The sequence below is a fragment of the Colius striatus genome, chromosome 14 (genome assembly GCF_028858725.1).
Source record: "Colius striatus isolate bColStr4 chromosome 14, bColStr4.1.hap1, whole genome shotgun sequence".
NCBI classification, from domain to species: Eukaryota; Metazoa; Chordata; class Aves; order Coliiformes; family Coliidae; genus Colius; species Colius striatus.
The window spans coordinates 12,942,838-12,961,539 of record NC_084772.1 but is presented as its reverse complement, the minus strand read 5'-3'; the positions used below and the strand labels follow the sequence as shown (position 1 = coordinate 12,961,539).

At 38.6% G+C, this 18,702-nt stretch overlaps 1 protein-coding gene across 3 annotated transcripts in view; it reads left to right on the top strand.

The window, feature by feature from the left end:
• Positions 1-2,784: 2,784 nt before the first annotated feature.
• Positions 2,785-18,702, top strand: part of LOC133626787 (transcription initiation factor TFIID subunit 4-like) — a 142,794-nt gene continuing 126,876 nt past the window's right edge. For all 3 annotated transcript variants that reach the window (XM_062007904.1, XM_062007903.1, XM_062007905.1), the window contains exons 1-2: positions 2,785-3,967; positions 7,855-8,027. In XM_062007904.1, coding sequence (XP_061863888.1) covers positions 2,803-3,967; positions 7,855-8,027 — 1,338 coding nt within the window. In that variant the 5' untranslated portion in view covers positions 2,785-2,802. The remainder of the gene's footprint in view (positions 3,968-7,854; positions 8,028-18,702) is intronic.

The window sequence follows — 18,702 nt, the reverse complement described above, 5'->3', positions numbered from 1 at the left end:
GAAAAACTTAGGCTAGAAACTGAAATAAATGAACAGCAAATTAATTCTTGTTGTGGATTTTCGTTCAAAGGTAACTTTAAAACCATGGTTGGAAGATAACTTTCTCAGTAGACATTCTCTATTTAAAACAAAATAAAATCAGCTAATATTTTAAGCGATCAAATGAGATGACCACAGTGGTATCTTTGGGTTTTTTATTTTCTACTTAACTCCTAAAAATGAAAGAGCAACAAAGATGTTTTCTGTGAGAAAGCACATAGATTTTTATAAGAAAAGAATGAATACGGAAATTCATAGAGATTCTCTACTTTTATTTGCTCTCTAAATGCACAAGCTCAAAGCCAGTTTCATCAACAAGCTTCTGTACATTCTTATGTATGTCATCACTTCTTGACTTGAAAGGAGTCCAGTGTGAATCAGTGTATGTCATGTTTTATTAAATAAAATATTCCGTTTTACTTCCTTATTCTGTGTGTTTATATATAAAAAGGCTCAATTAAGAAGAGCTGAGTGGGAAGAAATAGGAATTCATGTTTTACAGATTACCCACCCACAAATGTACTTTACAACTGTAATTAGAAGTAGGTAATTTTATAAGTTTTGAAACCTGCCTTATAAATCATGACTTGCCATTTTCTCCTTCCAGTGGGAAGATTATTTGTTATTTTCTAAAGTTACCAAGCAATGTTTTTTTTATGGAGATACCCAGTTTAATGCTGTAGAGTTAGAAGAACATATGCTGAAACTTTTTCAGATAGTCAGAACTAGTTGCAGAATCATATGTGTAATTTTCTAGTCTCTTATAAAAACTGTGGATATAGTAGTATGCATATGAAGTCCAGGATCAGGGCAAATAAGTGAAGGAAGCATGGAATCTTCTTTAATAAAATGTAAGACTCAAAGTAATATTGGATAGATTCTGATGCTTCTGCAATCCTCATGAATATTCTTTATTTCTGTCAAGTAGCAAATTTAGTAATAGTCTACTATGTTGCAATTAAATTTGCAGATAGAAACATTTGTATAAGGTCAAATTGATTTCAGCTGTAGCATTCCATAAAGGCAATAGGCATTTGCTAAGCAAACTTTTGCTGCATCTCCTGCATACACTTAAAACAGTTTTTCGTAAGTACTACTATGCTTTCACATTCACTTACTATACAATCTCCCATTTATACATCCTGGCCACACCTTTGGGCCTTCAGTACTTTTACTGGCTACTTTTATTTAAGAAATATGTACTGGTTTAATTTCAGGAGGCATTTAAACTTATCCCAATTAAACTGGTGCAACCTACCATTAATGCAGTTTAAACGTGGTTTATTTTGATTTATCATAAACCAGCTACTAGGCTATTAACAGACCATCAGGAAAAACTACCCTGAATATATATAGCCTACATGGAGAGCAAATGGATGGTTAGCAGTTTTGTTACTCACCAAGTCATGCAATGTATGACTTAGCAGATTGAGTCTGGGAGGGGAGAAGATTTTTGAGCACATGAACACTATGAGCCCTTCACTTGTTTCCATCAGTGTGTTGTGCCACTGAAGAAGCATTCAGCATTTTGGGCCACACAGCAGCAGCACAAATACATCCAAGTTTGCAGACGTCCATACTATTGCAGGCCAGAAGATGCAGAGAATGGAATCCAAGCTGCTTTCTGTTGGCAGTGTCACAGATCTGTGGTAGCTATCACCTGTGTGCAAGAACAGATACAATCAACTGTGGGCGATGGTTATTCATTGGGGAAAATCTACTGATTTTTGAAAGTCTGATCAAAGAAACTGCCCTGTCATTGCTCAAATAAATGATTATTTAGGACCACCATCTTATTTGGTATTTCTGCATGCACAGGACAAGCACTGATAGGAAAAGGGTGTACAGGAATGCAACAGCAATAGTGTTAGTAACAAACTACCAAAATTTCCTGTGGGGATGCTGAGGGAACACAGTATACCAGAGCAACTGCTGTGCTGGTGAACTTAACTTTTAAGTCTAATGTTAATGGTGTCCACGCGAGGAAACTGTATTACTGCCACTAGTCTTGTCTAGGTGCGGCAGTAGCTCTGGACAGAAATGTCTAAAACTCTAAAGCAGATGCTGCAGTGCAAAGGTGAGTGCATCTTAGGACTTCCAACAGCTCCAATTGCACTTTAAGTTCCCTCCTTTGAAGAAATTAGTGTGTTTAAGGTAGGTGAGCCATTGCTACCAACTGCATGTGTGCTTTCAGTTCTTCCCCAAGAGAGAAGAAAATGGGGCTGGCTGCAATGATCCTTAACAGGATAGGAAGCGAAGGCAACACAGAGATGGCAGCTTTGCTACCAAAAGAGAACACGATTGTGTGAGACTTCAATTCCCAATGTGCAAGCTCACAAACAAACCTCTGTACCAGCCAGGGCCGCGGGCCTTCTCCGTGCCTCAAGCTGCTCTGCCCGAGGTCACAGCCACTATTAATGGCAAGCTCTTACACACCCCCATGCACCGCTGAGACACCTGTGTGTACGCAGTGTAGCCCCTCAGCTTCCCGAGGCGCAGCCCAACCACCCACTGGCGGTCCCGGGCCCTCTCCCTCACACAGCCGTCCCGCGGCTAGGCCCTGCGGCCGCGGTGGCGCTCACCGGGCCGGCAGGGACGCGGAGCCGCCGCGCCGACGCCGCGCCACTGGCCCGCGGCGCGCGCTGCCGCTGGCCCCGCCCCCACAGCGGGGGAGGAGGAAGCCGGCCCCTCCCAGAGTGCCTCGCGCGCGGCAGAGGCCGGCGCGCCTGCGCGCTGCGCGGCCGGCTCCCAGCTCAGCGCAAGATGGCGGCGGGCGCCTCGGACCCCCTGGAAGAGATGCTGCTCTTCTCCGAGGAGGTGGACGAGAAGGCGGTCAGCGACCTGGTGGGCTCCTTGGAATCGCAGCTCGCCGGCGGCCGGGGCTCTGCCGAGGCGCCGCAGCCCAGGACCTCCGCCCCGTCCCAGCAGCAGCAGCCGCAGCAGCAGCACCAGGGGAGCCTAGCGGGGGGCAGCAGCCCCGTCCGGCAGCAGCAAGGGCATCCCGCGCCTCCTCCCGTTCCCGGGGCAGAGGAGGCGGGGGGGTGCCCCGGAGCCGCGGAGAGCCGAGCCCCTGCCCAGGGGCCGCTCCCGTCCCCGTCCCCTCCGGCGGCGGCAGCGGCGGCGGCAGCGGCGGCGGCAGGGAGGGGAGTGAGTGTAAACAGTAGTAGTGTGCAGCAATCACATGGAGCGGCTCTCCTCGGCGGCGGCGGCGGCAGCCCCGGCGCGCCCGCCGCCCCTGCCCCGCCGCAGCCCGCCGCCCCCCCGCCCGCCGGCGCCCCTGCCCAGCCTGTCAACAACCATGTAGCTGCCGGCGCCGCTGCCCGGGACGCGGGGAGCCCCAGCCCCGGCGGCAGCCCGCCCGCCGCCGACAGCGCACCGTCGCAGCGCACCGAGGCCGCGGCCGCCGCCGCCGCGGGAGGGAGCGGGACCCCGGCGGGGGGCGGCGGGCCGGCAGGAGCAGCGGAGGGCGCCACCGCGACCGCACCGCTCCCTGGCGAGGCGGCGCCCAACGGGGAGGGCGCCGGGGGCCGGCCGGCGGCACTCCCACCAGTCAGCAGCCACGGCAGAGCCGACACCGCCACAGCACAGACCAAGCCCGCGCATGGCCCGCTTCCCGCAGTAAACGCACTCAGTAACTCCGCCAGCCCCGCGGCCGGCGCGGCCGCCCCGCCGGGACAGGGCTCGGTCGCCAACTGCGCCCCGCCGGCCCCCGCTGCCGTGGCCCCCGGCGCCGCGCCCAAGCCGGCGGTCAGCGCCGCGGCCGTCGCCAAGGCGGGGGCTGCCCTCCCCGTCGTCCCCGCCGCCCCCCAGGCCCTGTCGCCCAGGCCGGCGCTGGGCGCTGCCCCCAGGATCGTGGCCCCTCAGCTGATCGTGAGGCCGCCTCAGCAGACCACCATCCAGCTGCCCCCCGGCTTCACTATCCCGCCCGGTAAGTGCAAACCCAGCAGTCGTGGTCTCGCCACTCTTTTTTTCGTTTATTTCTTGGATGAGTTTCTTTTTTTCCCCAAAGTTTTCGTTTTCCCGCTGCTCGGCGTCCTGGAAACAAAAGAGCCACCTGTCTGAGGGCGACGTCTGACAAACTAGCTGTTGTTAATGAGGATGTAGTTGGTACGGGACGGGTGGTTGTTAATGCAAAGTGATTCTGACTGTTGGTTGTTAAGTTACTTGTTTTGCCTTAGAGTGAGCGTGGCAGTCACGGTAAGTTGTTTTTTTAATGGTGTAGTGGGCAGCTATGCACAAGATAAAAAGCTGGGGTGTTAGCTAAGGATAATTCTCTATGCTCTCAAGGACTATTTTCAGCTTTAGTCTTGATGGTCTTGAAGTTTTCCTTCCTCAAGGTGAGTCGGGTGGCAAGATCCAGGTTAATTTGTGTAATTTAATCTAATTTTTAAAATGTCAGTAAGTGTGATTGTGTCATTCTCTGCTGCCTCTGGGCAGTCTTTAGTTCACTGGATTTTATTTCTGCCTCTAAAGTAACTGTTATGTCTTGTTTGTACTCCTCTTATTCTCTCAACTTTTGTTACTAAAAGTTTAAGTTTGGCAAAGTTGATAACTAACCAAAAGAGCATCATTTCACCCTAGTGATTCCTGCTTTAACTGAATCGCAGAATGGTTGGGATTGGGATGGTCCTCTAGACATCATCCAGTCCACCTCTCTGCTAAAGCAGGTTCACCTCAATCAGATTGCACAGGAACACATCCAGGTGGGTTTTGAAAACCTCCAGAGAAGGAAACTGTAACCTAAGTGGGCAGCCTGTTCTGGTGTTCTGCCACCACCATAGTAAAGAAGTTTTTTCTCTTGTTCAAGTGGAATTTCCTGTGTTCCAGCTTGTGCCTGTTACCCCTTGTCCTGAGCACTACAGAAAGAAGATTGGCCCCATACTCTCAACACCCGCCCTTTAAGTATTTATAAGTGTTGATACCAATAGCATGATAATACATGGAGCTATTGATGTAGACTGAGTACTTTATTACCTCCACCATGTTTCTTAAAGTATTTGATATTCTTTAGCTAAATGGAGAAAAAATGTGATGCCATAGAACCTTGCTTCTAAGTGAACTTTTAGTAGTTGAGTATTTGTCCGTAGTGATGTAAGTCCTGCTCCAGATTTGAATGGTCCAAACATAGAAAGCTTAGTGACTTCATGAAGACCTAACTAAATAGTAACAGACAGAAGGTTGTTATTCAGACTGTATTTGTGCCTTTAGCTTTGATTTCCCACTGTTAATGTCTTTGGTAATTACTATACACATATGATAATGTGTATCATGATTTTGCATATAATTTCTGAAGTTTCTTGTGTCAATACTTTGTTCTGCTACTTAATTTCCAAACAAAAGAGGGAGAACAACCCATGACAGCAACCTGGTCTGAGATTTAGATAATAATTCTGTGAAAAGTTATCATTTCAATTTTATTTTATTACAGGGTAGCTTGAAATCCATTAGGTTTGCATAAACATGAAGATAATATGTTCTAAAATGAAATTACTCAGAAAATACAATGTTATTTTTTGAATTTTTACACTTTAAATTGATGGAATGTTATCCCATATTGTAAACTTCTGTCTGAAGCAGACACTGAACATCACTTTTTGTTAACAGATTATTTTAGTATATAGTGCTCAAAAGTTGTGTATTTCATCTTTATGTGGCTGACAGTAAGGAAAAACTAATCTCATAATTTAACCAGGTTATGATTTGTACATATTGCTCAGTAAAAGAAATCAGAAGTTCTCCAAACAGTTTAAAAATAATGTTAATACATTAACACTTGTACATCTGTAATAGTAATCACATCTGCAGCTCTTATTGAAACTGTGTGGCATGTGTTGCAAATAAATTGTTCTTTCAATTATCTTTTTCTTAAATTCAGAATTAGTTTTAGAAAACTGGAATATAAATTCAGAACACACCAGTGACTCTGTATTACATAAATGGAATGTCCATTTTTTAGTCCATGGAAGTCATAATCCTATGAGGAGTCTTCCATAAACTTCACAATACAATCAGAGAAGTGATAGCAGTTTGGCTAGTGTGCTGTTTCCTAATATTTGTGCGTCCAGGCGGCTTAGGAATGGCATATACCGCATACATCGTCTGCTTACAGAATTTTCTGCAAATATAAACCGTGAGGTTTGGTGCTTAAAATGGCTAAGGGACCTTAAAGGTAGGCTTTAAAAGAGTTTTTGTGAGTTTCTTTTCTTTTAAAAATTACTGTCTGGGCTTTGAGAGAGAGTTATGATCATGGCTTTTGGATGTTGTCCTTGCTGTAGGTCTCTATACTTTTATCTTAAAGCTTGATTTCCACAAATGTTTGGCTTTTAGTGGCAGAAATTTGCCTTCTGTTCATGCTTTTGCAGTGGAGGTTGGATGGGAGCACCTGAGACTATGTGAGTGAGGGCATCTATTGGTGCTGTCATTTGCTCATGTCCTCATGCCAGAGTCAGAGTTTGTATTTCTGTGTCAGAGAGTAAAAGAAAGACTTTCTTGGTATGAGGTCCTTCAGATTTTTTTTTACTTGCTTGTTATGATACTGTCCAAATTTCTTCAACCTCATGTTAGGAAATTAATAATTAGAAGTGGATGTATGCTTCCACGTTCTTCACTTTCCCTTGAAAAGTTAAAAAATATATATGAAGCAATTTGCACATAGAGATAAGTTGTAGAAACGTTTGCTGACTCTCTTATCAAGAGGAATAAAAGTGACTTCCTAGAGTTCTCTGTTTTGTTTCTCCAATGGTTGTAGGCAAGATGTTTTTCTGATTATAGACATCTAATCTATCTGAGTTAAATTATTAAAATGTATTCTGGAGGTAGCTTAGATTTTTTTTGTTTTAATAAAATGTCTTTGGAACTACCACTTAGTTCTGAGTGAGCTAAAGCGAGCACGTTAGATGTTTCGCAGTGATCTTTAATAAGTATGGAGCTTCTCGTTGACCCATGGACCAACTTAGCCATTTTCTCCCCTTTTCTGACCAACTGATTATGGACAACTCAGGGCAAAACCTGATGGCACTGGCTGTGTTGTGTAGAAGGCATTATTCGTGAAATGTATTACTATAAATTAATCTGAAAACATTACAATTTACTTACACAAAATGTTAGAAAACACTTTCCAAGTACTCTGTTAAATTCAAAACATTAATGTTCCCTTAAAATATCTGCACTTGCGTCACTTTGAGCTGACAAGTGGTTGTGTTGATCCTCTGGATTCGACAATACCTTTTCTTGATGTCTAAACAACAGGTAGGAGTTTCCAATATGGTTATGGTGGGTACCAAATAAATTCACATGTTAATGCTCGATGATTAACTAAGTCTCAAATATTGTGTAGAAATATCTGGCTGTACACATATTTCACGTACACATCCTCTACAGCTGTTGTTTCAGTAAAGCTCACATATCATTGTCCCTGGTATGTTCTTACTGAATTCTGTTTTCAGCTAGTGGATTGTTGTTACAATTTACTTTTAAGGAATGTTTCTTTCTAATGTTATTTTGCTGATCTTGTCTAGCCTGCTGAAAATTGCTGTACACCTATACACTTGAGACTGCATTTTTCATCACTGTTTTTTCATAAACTGGAGTTATTTGTATTTCAAACTGAATTGGGCATTAGTTCTTGTCTGCTAGTAGGTATCCCTTTCTTTTTTGAAATAAAATCTCACGTGACACCAGAATAGAAAACAAAAAGAGTAGAAATAAAAATATGCAGCACTATACAATATTTTTTCTGTATTCCATACTTGGATAGTTACTTATATATAAATATTATTCTTTATTCCATAGTTATTATTACTTTGTTCTCATTAGGTATGGTTTTGGTGCGCACGGATGCTGGACAGCTTGTCATGGTGCCTCAGCAGGCTCTGGCACAGGCTCAGATGCAGGCACAGGTACAGACACAGGGACAGAATCCTGCCAGCATTTCACCGAGACTTTCAGTGCCCACAACTGGCCCTGTTTTTCGCCTATCAACAACTCAGGTATGTCTGGCTTAATTTCACTTTACTTTTGTGCATTATGTTTCCCTCTGTCTTATATGTTGTTAGCTCACAACATACTTTGCTCCTTTTTTCTTGTGAAACAAGAAATAATCATTAAAATGCATTTTATTTTCTGAGGCCTAGAATTTTTTCTTGTGTTCCAGAAAAAAAATCTACGCTATAGAGTCTTTTCAGGCCTTGTTCAGACTGTGAGATTCTTGGAGGTGAGAAGGCTCAGTCTTGGCCAGAACTTAGTTTGAACTGTCTGCTAGTTCAGTCAGTGCCCCTTATTCCTCTGAACCAGAAACATGGTGATATCCCAGCATGCTGAATGGATGCACGGTGTAGCTGGATTTCACTAGAAATTAGAAAAGAAAATGCCAAGTATGTTCTAGACAAGGATTTGCAATAATTAACTTTTCTAATAGACTTTATTCAAAAGAAAGTTATAATTCCTTTGATTCACCTCTGGGTATGATCTGTCTACACAAAGTTTTGCCTGTCATGGCTGCATTTCCTTTTTTGTATGGATTGGCAGGATAGCCTTCTTTCCTATGCCAAGCTCTTCAGTGGTGTCTTTTATTTCAACTCAGAGCTGATTTATTTTAAAGAGTGAAGGTGTATTGTTTTTTAAATTGCTTGGTAGGCTGCATTTGGTTTAAAATTTTTGTAGGGAGGCTGTTTAGCTTCAGGCCATTTGAGGACAGATCTTAACTGTCTTACTGAAATGTAACATCTTTGTATGTTAGTACAGAGCAACTGTGCCATAATAGTAGACAAAATTAAGGTAGTTTGCCTAAAGTCGGTATTTGCAGAAGTAATGAGTAATTTTGAGTGGAAAGAGACAAAGAGATTGCCTTTATTTTTTAATTGGGTGTTGATTAGGTTGCCTAAAATCACTTAAACGTATATTTCCTGATGTTTAACTTTTGATTACTGTCCTACTATGTACTTTGTGCATTACACTTTATAATCTAAAAGATTAATAAGTTTAATTCAAAAGTGAAAAAAATGGAGAATGGAAAATAATAACATGAGGCAATCACAAACATAGAGTAACTAATTAGAATGTAAGTTTTAGAAACAAGTGTCACTAGAAAGATTGTAGCTCAGTGGAACGTATGTCAGGAAAGACATAAAGCCTGGAGACATATGAAGAACTTCATGCTCTTAGAAAAGAGGTAAATGCAGCACTGGATGGAATTTTTAGAACTCTTTGCATAAAAGGCAGCCATTTAATGTTTACATTTGTGATATCTGGAAGGATAATAAGACTTGTAGAAGCCTTCAAAGATAAATGTATTTCAGGATAGACAAACCCAGGGATAACTTGTATTAATTTTGAGATTTTTTTTTTACCAGTTCGACAGCATAAAAATTCAGACAAGTTCTGCTTTTGGGTTTATATGTCTATCCTTGGTGGTTTGGGGCTTTCTTTGTGAATAAGTACAATCAGTTCTTTATTAGTGACTGAGGGACTATATAGCTAGCACACATTCCAGTGATGGATCATGAGACAAGTGCATAGCATAAATGCAAAATAGAAATTGTAGGATGGGACTGTACCAAGAATATGGTCTCAGTCTATTAAAATTACTTAGTTTTAGCTGTTTCTGTTTCATAGTTGGTTTTCATGTAACTTCAATTGCCATGTCCAGCATACAGAATTAACATTCAGAGTGGAAACATTCATAGCAAATTAAATATTGACAAATTGTCTGTAGTTTGAAAACATTTGAGGAACTCACCTTTATTGTACATGGAATCTTAGGAAACATACAAAAATGCAGATCAACTGCTTAACTGTGTGTGTTCAGTCTTTATTAGAAGACCAGAGCTTGGATTCCAAAGTCAACCTTAAGATGTGTGCAGAGCAAATGTTGGGAGACAATCAACATGTTGGTCTCAGGCAGCTGTTCTCTAGATATATGAAGCAGTTAAGGTGCAGAAAGAGTGTAATCTCACTTGCTGGATTTATATAAAAACAAAACTGAGGCGATACTTCATGTTCAGGTGTTTGTAGAGATACCTGAAGTCTGAAGGAGTAATTGGTTTTGTGCAGAGTTCTTCCCACATCAGTACTCCACTACATTATAGATATTCCTTTACACTTATTCATGCTGATAAGCTGATAGAAACAAGCAGGGCCTTATGATTGAGAAATGTCTTGTGGAATACAAAAGTTTCATTATTTTAGCATAGCTGGATTGGAATTATGGTATTGTAGCTTGTCAGGATTCATCTCCTTTCATGGATCTTTGTGATAGCTGCTCAAACTGTACTACATAATTTCTTTATTTGTTGTAATTAACAAGTATTCGAAGTAATTAATATTGTCCTTAGGATATTTATGTTGAACTTCCATGACTCTGCATGTGATCTGCAGACTCTGTTCAATTTGACAGTGTTTCTGTTTTTACATGTGTTTGACTGGTCTTTTAAAATGATGGTTGACAACCTTTAAAAACCAGATTGTAAAGGTTTAAATTCTAATGTCTAGTTTTGATATGATAAATCTTTAGACCTCTATTTGATGGATGGTTTATAACCAGAGAATATTTGTTGTTTTTATAGAGGAAATGTCCAATTACAAATATGCTAATGTTTTAAAAGTGTCAGTTATTTGAGTAGTCATTATGATTAATTCAGAAAAGGGATGAGGTTCTAAAATACAGGAAACTATGTGTACAAAAAAAGAATTCAGTGAGTTTATAATTAAGCTTTTTTTCTTTATTTGGATTAAAATGCAGGATGCTTTAAGTTTGTAGAATCTAGTGATGTACTTCAGTTGCTGAGTTTGTGTTTTACCTGTGTAGAAAATCTACATAGGTGGAAATTTGTAGTCTGCTGTTAAGTATTATAGGAAATAGTATCTTATGAAGAAGGAATCAGAAAAGTGCATAGCTTTTATACTTCATAGGTATTATTTTTAGCTTTCTTCAAATTGTCTCAATTTCTAGCCAGCGTCAAGTGTCACAAGTTACTGTGATTGTTTTCAGTGTTATTTTGTATATACACTTTAAGTAATGTGCTAGTGTGGTGTGTACCACCTAGTCAGATGTAAATCACAGGTTATTAAGTGACACACCAAAGAAATTGCAAAAGCTAGCAGATGCTTTTGTCAACTCATTAAGAGGTGTTGGGAGTCATAACTGGAGAATATAAAAGGAACTATGACTTAGTTTTAAAAAAAATTGCAAGAAAGATTGCTGAAAAACTGCTGATGTGCTTATCTAAATTTGAAAGCCCATTGAATCTCTCCCCTTTGCAGTTAAGTAGTTCTTCCTTCACTCTCAAAAAGAAGGGAAATTAAGGCAATGTTTTAGATATTCTTAAATAAGATTGACTTGATTGATACATGTAGAACTCTCCAGATTCTGAACTACTTTTGCAGCCCAATAGTGCAAGAAGGTTTCCCATATCCCAGGGCCATCATTTGCTAGACATTCTCCTGGCTGCTTGGGAGGAAAATTAATCGGATTTCCCATGAAAATTCCTATAGCTTCAGCAACGAGGCTTATATCCAGGACAGTATGTGAGAAAAGAGCCACCTTTCTCTAGAACAATAGAAACTGCTGAAGTAGAGAAAGCATAGTCTGTTTTCCCTCAGGATTTAGTATATGGGCTTAGGATAATACTTTCCTTAAAGACAATGGCTTTATCTTTACATGTTGCATTGCTGAAAGTTCAGAAGTCAAGTATCTGTGTACAATAGTATTTATCTTTGTAGGGAATAGATACAGTCATCCCTCTTCCCAAGTTTAAAAAAAACCTTGTATTTCGATTGCAGTGCCAGACACAAAAGTTCAGAAAGATTAAGATACATAACCTCCTATTCATCCTACATTCATCTCTTCTGTTCATGTGCAGTGAGTTACAGTCTTTGCATGATAAATGCACAAAGATATAAGCTTCAGTTAGGTAGTCAAGGCACATAGTTGATGTTGCACAGTGGAGTTAAACCTGATGTTTCTTACATTTCAAGTGCTTGGCTCTGCTATTTAAGTTATTGTTTGAATAGCTTGTAATACCTTTGGCTCATTTTTTGCATCTTTTAGGACTAGAGGATATAAGTAAATGTAGTACAACTTAGGGGACAATTTTGCTTTAGGTTCTTGGAAGAATATGAGCAAATCCATTTTGAAAGGAAGACTTGGGTTCTTATTGACTCTTAGGTGGTGTAATCTTTGATTAGATGTTTAGTTATGCTCCTTCCAATTGCTGCTGTATAAAATAGGAATAAAATCTGCCTGTTTCAAATCCTAGTAGAATTCTTGACTGACTGATCAGGATAATCAAGTACCTTGTAGGAAGGATCTCAGTTCTGATCACTTTAGTGCCAGGCTCAAAGGTTCTGGAGCATGGCCATGTGTCCCAAAAGGATGTACAATGTCTGAAGCAGAGTCAGAAGTGGTGAAGTGGATTTTATCAGAAGAATCAGAATCTGTAAATAACAGAATAGTACAGAGAAGGCAGTAATTGAGAGAAGTACCTGTAATAGAAAGATGTACTTGATATTTTAGTGATCTTTCACATCTACAGTGTTCCTGGTTTAAGTAAAATATTAAAGAAAAGCATAAATAAATACAATTGTACCACATAATAGTTGTAGTTTAGGCTCAGTTGTAAGATTGTATAGGACTGTATTGGGGGGATATTAACTACAAGTGACTGTGCTGCTTTTTTCTTTTTTAGGGAAAAAGTTACTGCAAAATATTTGAGTATATAAAATCAAAACATTTTTCATAGTGTGAATGTAAACTCATCTTCACAGTGCAGCTACTAGAGGCTTACCTTTTTAAGATGGGTATCTAATATTTTACACAGAAGTACTCAGTCTTCTGTAACTACTATATTATAATAATTCTTTGATGGATTAAGAAGTCCAATTTTATTGTACTATGGATATTTTTTTAGTGACAATGTATGTGTTTGAAAAACTGTATTTAAAGAAATAAAAAAAAGATTTGTATGTTTAAAGCAAGGATTGGTTTGAAATAACTGTGCATAATTTTAATTGAACCATTTTCTCTTTCCTTATGCTTTTAGATTCTGGTTGACAATTTTAATGGAATATTTTAAAAATTATTAATGATGACAAAATGTTATCTGCTATAGGATCTTTTAAGGTACAGGATTTTAAGGAACCAAGGTATAATTTGATGGAACTTTGATCATAGAAAAAAAATTCTTTTGATTCTTTTATTACAAGGAAGTCAAATAAGCGTGGTTTTGCTTGCATTACTATAATCTTCAGGGTTAATAAGTAAATTCAGAAGTATTTTAAAACTGTTTTATTTTGATTGCATTGCTATTTTGCCTCTATATCTTGTTTTGAAGCGTGTACTTGTGAAAATATGAAAAATAGGTAGGTGCTGCCATCTAGTTTTTCTTTGCTGTGTTTCTTCTGTTTACATTTTTCATTTGTACATTTTATAGCTTTTCATGCGCTTGATGTGGATTTTGTTTGCTGATTTTCAATGTCTTAATATGTAGTTGGGTTTGCATTCATAACTGGAAACAAAAAATACATTACTTAGTTGCAAAATTAAAGTACCACTGTACACCTGGAATATAATTTCAGTGTCAAATAGGAAAGACCAATGTTAGCCTGGCCGATGATATTTTATGACATAATATCTGTTATCAGAAATTGTAAATCAGGTGAAATACTGTATATTGAAATTTTCATGAGATTTCTCCTGAAAATGAGTTGGTGTTAGAGTGTACTAATGGGGTTTTTTTCCAATTTTGATTCAAAATGTGTTTCCAGTGTGAAGTTGCTTTGCGTATTTTGTGTATTTTAAGTGATCAGAAAAGATGGTCTAAATATTTAAGCACTTCAGTGGACTGCTTAACAATGGTACAAAATTTAGTTACCAATCATGTGAATTTTGTTTCCCTTGCATAAATAGTCCAATAAATATAAATAAAAATATGTATTTTTAAGAAAATGACAGTTCTTTTCTGGCATTGCTTTTTCTTGCTTTAGACATTTTTCTGACTTCTACTCTTCAGAATTTCAAGTTCATGAAATAAACATTACTCTTTTTTTTTTGTATTTTGATACTTTCTGTTAAGTTTCACTTTACAATCCTTTAAAAATGAATCTTAAAGGAATTTTAAATTCTAAAAATAATTTTTTTAAAAAGTCTTTTGAACTTGTGAATCCCCTGCTCTGGAGTGGCTGTATTTTTACTATGAATTATGCTTGATGCAGGCGACAGCAGCTTGGTCTTTGCCACCACGTGTGATGTTGAAAGCAGTTCTAAACTTCATTGATGCTTCACAAACTGCTGTTCTTGCTAAAGACATCTTTAAAAAATATCATCCTTTAGTTTTGGTAATTATTTTTCTCATATGTTGATTTTTAAAAACTTTTTTCCTGCCCTCTCTGCTTTTCTGGCAAATACTTGGTTTACTTTTTGCAGAAGTTTTACCCAAATTGATAAATCTTTTTTGTTACCTGAGGTGCATTACCATTATTATCAAATAAGCTATCCTATACTATTTATTTAATATAGACTGTTTTGGGGTTTCTTCTGCAATATTCTGGAGAAGACATTTATGTTAACAGGGCAGGTGGGTTGGATGGTCAGAGAAAATAAAAAATGGGTGGTCTCAACTGTACTTTAACCACAAAAGCAGTTTCCTTCCTTTCCTTCACGGTGAGTGAATCTTTTCTGTGTAAGCAGATAATAAATTTTCACTACTTAGCAATTCTACTTAATTGCATTAACATATTTTTTAAAACTTCTTGGGAAACACTCAAACATCAGTGAGGCTGTAAAATTAAACATGTAATGGTTAGGAAATGCTATAAAGAAGGTTCCTGAGCAATGTAATAGTGATTCGCATGTGCATTATGCTGCATGACCACACACTACTGTAGAAAGTAGAAATAACAGTAGTGTGTGGTCATGCAGCATAATACACATGCACATGGGAGGCACCATTAGAGTGCTAATTTCTAAAGTGTTTAGGCTGGACAGTCTGAATTAATGAAGAATTATGTAATATCTTTTCTCCACTGTTCAGTGGGTTGCTTCAGGCTTATTTGCTGCGCACTATGCCACAGTTCTGAAAAGGGAATTAAGGGCCAAGCAGGGTTTTTCTGTGAAGCTTGCCCCTATAACAACTTGTTCAACAATGTAGTTAAGGAGATTATTAGACTCTTTTTATAAGTAGAAAACAGACCCTAATTGTTTTTAAATATCAAATTAAAAACACTGGTTAATTTTTTTATGTTCAGTTTGACTTCATTGTCCTCAGTTGCAGCCGTAACCACTGCTGGTCACAAACCCTACATTTCAAGTTGTGCACTCATAAATATATGGCATAAGAGTATTGGTTACAACACATCATCTATGTTGACATACAGCACAAGTACTGAGCTGTTGAGACAGGACTAGAATCTAATTGTAGCAACAAAATTCAGTTCCTTTTTATCCACCATATTCTTTGGATGAATCCTAGTGATTATAGATGGACTAGCCATTTCACTAGCGAATTGCTCTGTTGGACATTGGAGAAGCTTCCAGCACCTTCTCACATATGCATATGCAACACACTTGTAAAAAGTAGGCTCTCTTGCTTTGTAGTGTAGAGATGGTGTTGCTGGTACCCTGAGTGTTCATCAGTAGGTGGTACTATAGTGCAGAACACAAGTATACCACAAACCTGTTGTCAAGGGTTTACATATATCGGTGAACTAACCTGTGGCTGTTTATATTATCTTCATATTATAAAGCTGTGAATACACAATACAGTCCCTAAAATTGGTGTAGTCTTGCCTTGGCAGTGAGAGATTATCCCATGATATTTTTGATGTGTTTTCTCTGTGTTCAAGTGGCGTGCTTTTACAAATGCAGCTTTGTATATTCCTTCAAATATAGAAGCAACTTGTTTGTGCACAGCAGGTACAGTGCAATTCGATCCTGTTTATGCCTCGAGCTTTGCCTCTCTGTTCATGCCTCCAGAGCTCTAGGGAGAAGGTCTAGGTAGGAAAGTGAAGATGTAGTTGTTTAAGGGGGTGAATTTACAAGACACAGGGTAATTCCATAGTGACTTCCATGAACAGTTCTCGTATACTGACTGCCTTTGTGGAAGCAACTAGTTGCACCTTGAAACTGGAGTCCCTGGCATTATCTGCATGACTTTTGCAGGCAGAATGAACCTTAGGATATCCCTCCTCCAAGCTGACCAGAGGTGAGCCAGCTCTGTTTTGAAATGCTTATTTCCACAGTAGCACTGTGCTATGCTCCATTTAAAATTTCTAATCTCTCTGTGTGGTCAGAGCCAGCTCAAGTCTGTATACAAAAGGCTATCTTAAATATTCTTAAGTGTCCCTATGGAGATTGATAGTGGATTATACACTGTATTAATTTGTGTTCTAGTTTCCTGCTTGTTAGTTTCTGACTACAGGTTAAAAGCCTCTTAAACATTGCTTTCATGTATTTAGGAAATGTAAACGTGTGTGGTGTGTCTAATAAAAAATAATACTGGTACATTTGAAAATACATTTCTTCCTAAGCCTCTCTTGATAATTTTGGAATCTAATAGCATCACAACAAACCTTAGCAGATTTCCTTTAAAGAACATCATGAATTCTTTTGTATTGTCCCAGTGGGAGCTCAGAACTTTGGGTTGGGATTTTTTTGGTTTTTATATGATGTTGATCATTTTTGTTTTCTTTTTGATGGATTTCTCATGAGATCTGTTTACAGCTTTCCTTTCTTAGAAAGCACAGCTATTTGTTTCTGAAGTTTTTACCATTTCTTCTTAAAACATTTGTGTTAGGAGCCCTCATAGTATCAGCAATTTGTAGCTGTCATTTGAAGATCATTTCTATGATATTGAAGAGTTTCTCTAATGTTAGTAAACTGTTGCATTACTTACTTGCAGTTCTTTGGTGGTAAGTCTATTTTTTTTCATATCCAACACATTAATAGATTTTACTGCCATTTTGTATCAAAGACTTTTCTCACTATTGAGTTTTAAAGCTGAGAGTGAGTTTAGTCTTCGTGTTGCACAGTTTGCTTCTGTGGTGTGGCACAGTGGAATACATACTTAGTTGTAAAATACACTATCATACTGAAATTTTGTATTTTAATTGTATGCAGTTTTGGTTTTAGTTATATTCCTTTGATGAATTGTGGGCATCTATTAGCCAAGAAAAATTCTCTAACTAGCAGTCTATAGCTATGTGTTTGTGGATTTCTGGCTGCAGATCTTTCTTGGAACTGAGTGGCTGCCAGAAGTTTGCCTGGTTATCTACTTATTTTGTAAATCCTCACCTCTGGAAGCACTTACTGACAAGAAGGGGGCAGATATCACAAGCATGCTGTGTTTTTTAGGTTGGAAACACTGTTTATAAGCAAAATAACAAGATACACAGTATTTATGTTTTTAAATGTTAACATTCAGCAGATAAATATAATTTAATTCAACTAGTTGGGTTTTTAAAGAAAATGGAAGCAAATGATCTTCTTTGTAATGGAAAAAAGACATACAGTATTTTAAACCAGAAAAAGCTTATATGTTCCTTCTTCCAAAAACCAGACAATTCTACCTATTCCTGATATTGTTTATTGCCTCTAGGCTGTCTAGGTATAGAAGCCATCTCTAGGCAAGAGTTTTAAAATCTTGAAAGCTCTCCAAACAACAACAAAAAAGGTTTTGTTTAGATGCCAGGTAGATTTTTTTTCTTCTTCTTTTTTTTTTCCCCAAATACAGAAGATTGATATCCAGTAGACAATGTTCCTGGACTGATTGGTAAGGAATGCTTAGGGCTTTGAATGTCTCCCTGGGCTTTTGTTCCTTCTGGAGATTTCTTAAGTATACTGGATGGTTTTTGAAGAGGTGTTTTATGTAGGTTTAATAGACAATGTAAGAATCTTAAAATAGGCTGTTTTTTATTTATTAGGGAGACATGTAACGTAAAATATTAATCAAGAAATACTAGTTTTGTCTTGTGATAAATAACACTGTTCATGATTTATTACTCCAGACACTTAGAAAATTTGTCTCTTTTGAGTGTGTATATGAATTCAGATCTTAAAAAATGCAAGTTTTAAGAGACCAGCGGGGTTTCCATTTTTAATAATGAGTGTTTCCCTTTTTGTCATAATTGCCATATTGTGTGATACATATATTCCATAATTACATTCCTTTAGAATTAAACAGCAGCTTTCCTGGAGACATTTTTTATTTCTAAATTTTATTCTTTTATGTGATAAGAGATTTCAATTTCCCAACTACAAAAACAGTGTTTGCTGCATGAAAGAAATTTACTGAGTTGTAGAAAATGCTACTGAGTGCAAGGCTGTAAGCCAGTTATTTTCCTTTGTCTGCACTTAATGTTTCAGTTGCTATCTGGTTACAGAGTGTGCCCTCTATGACACAGATTCTCCAAATGCTTAAACTTAATTTCTGTGCAAGTTTAGTTGCCATACAATTTAATCTGAAATTATTTTGAAAATATTTTTCTGCTCTCTGAATTTTCTCTTCATATTATTTTTCTTAAAGAAAAAGGACTAGAGCAGACTGGTAAATACCAAAAGAGCCAATAGAACATCAGAAAGCTTATATATTTGTGAATATATATTTACTATCATATTATTGGTTTTGGAATTTTTGGAGCATTAATAATGATTGTTCATGTAACCACTATTAT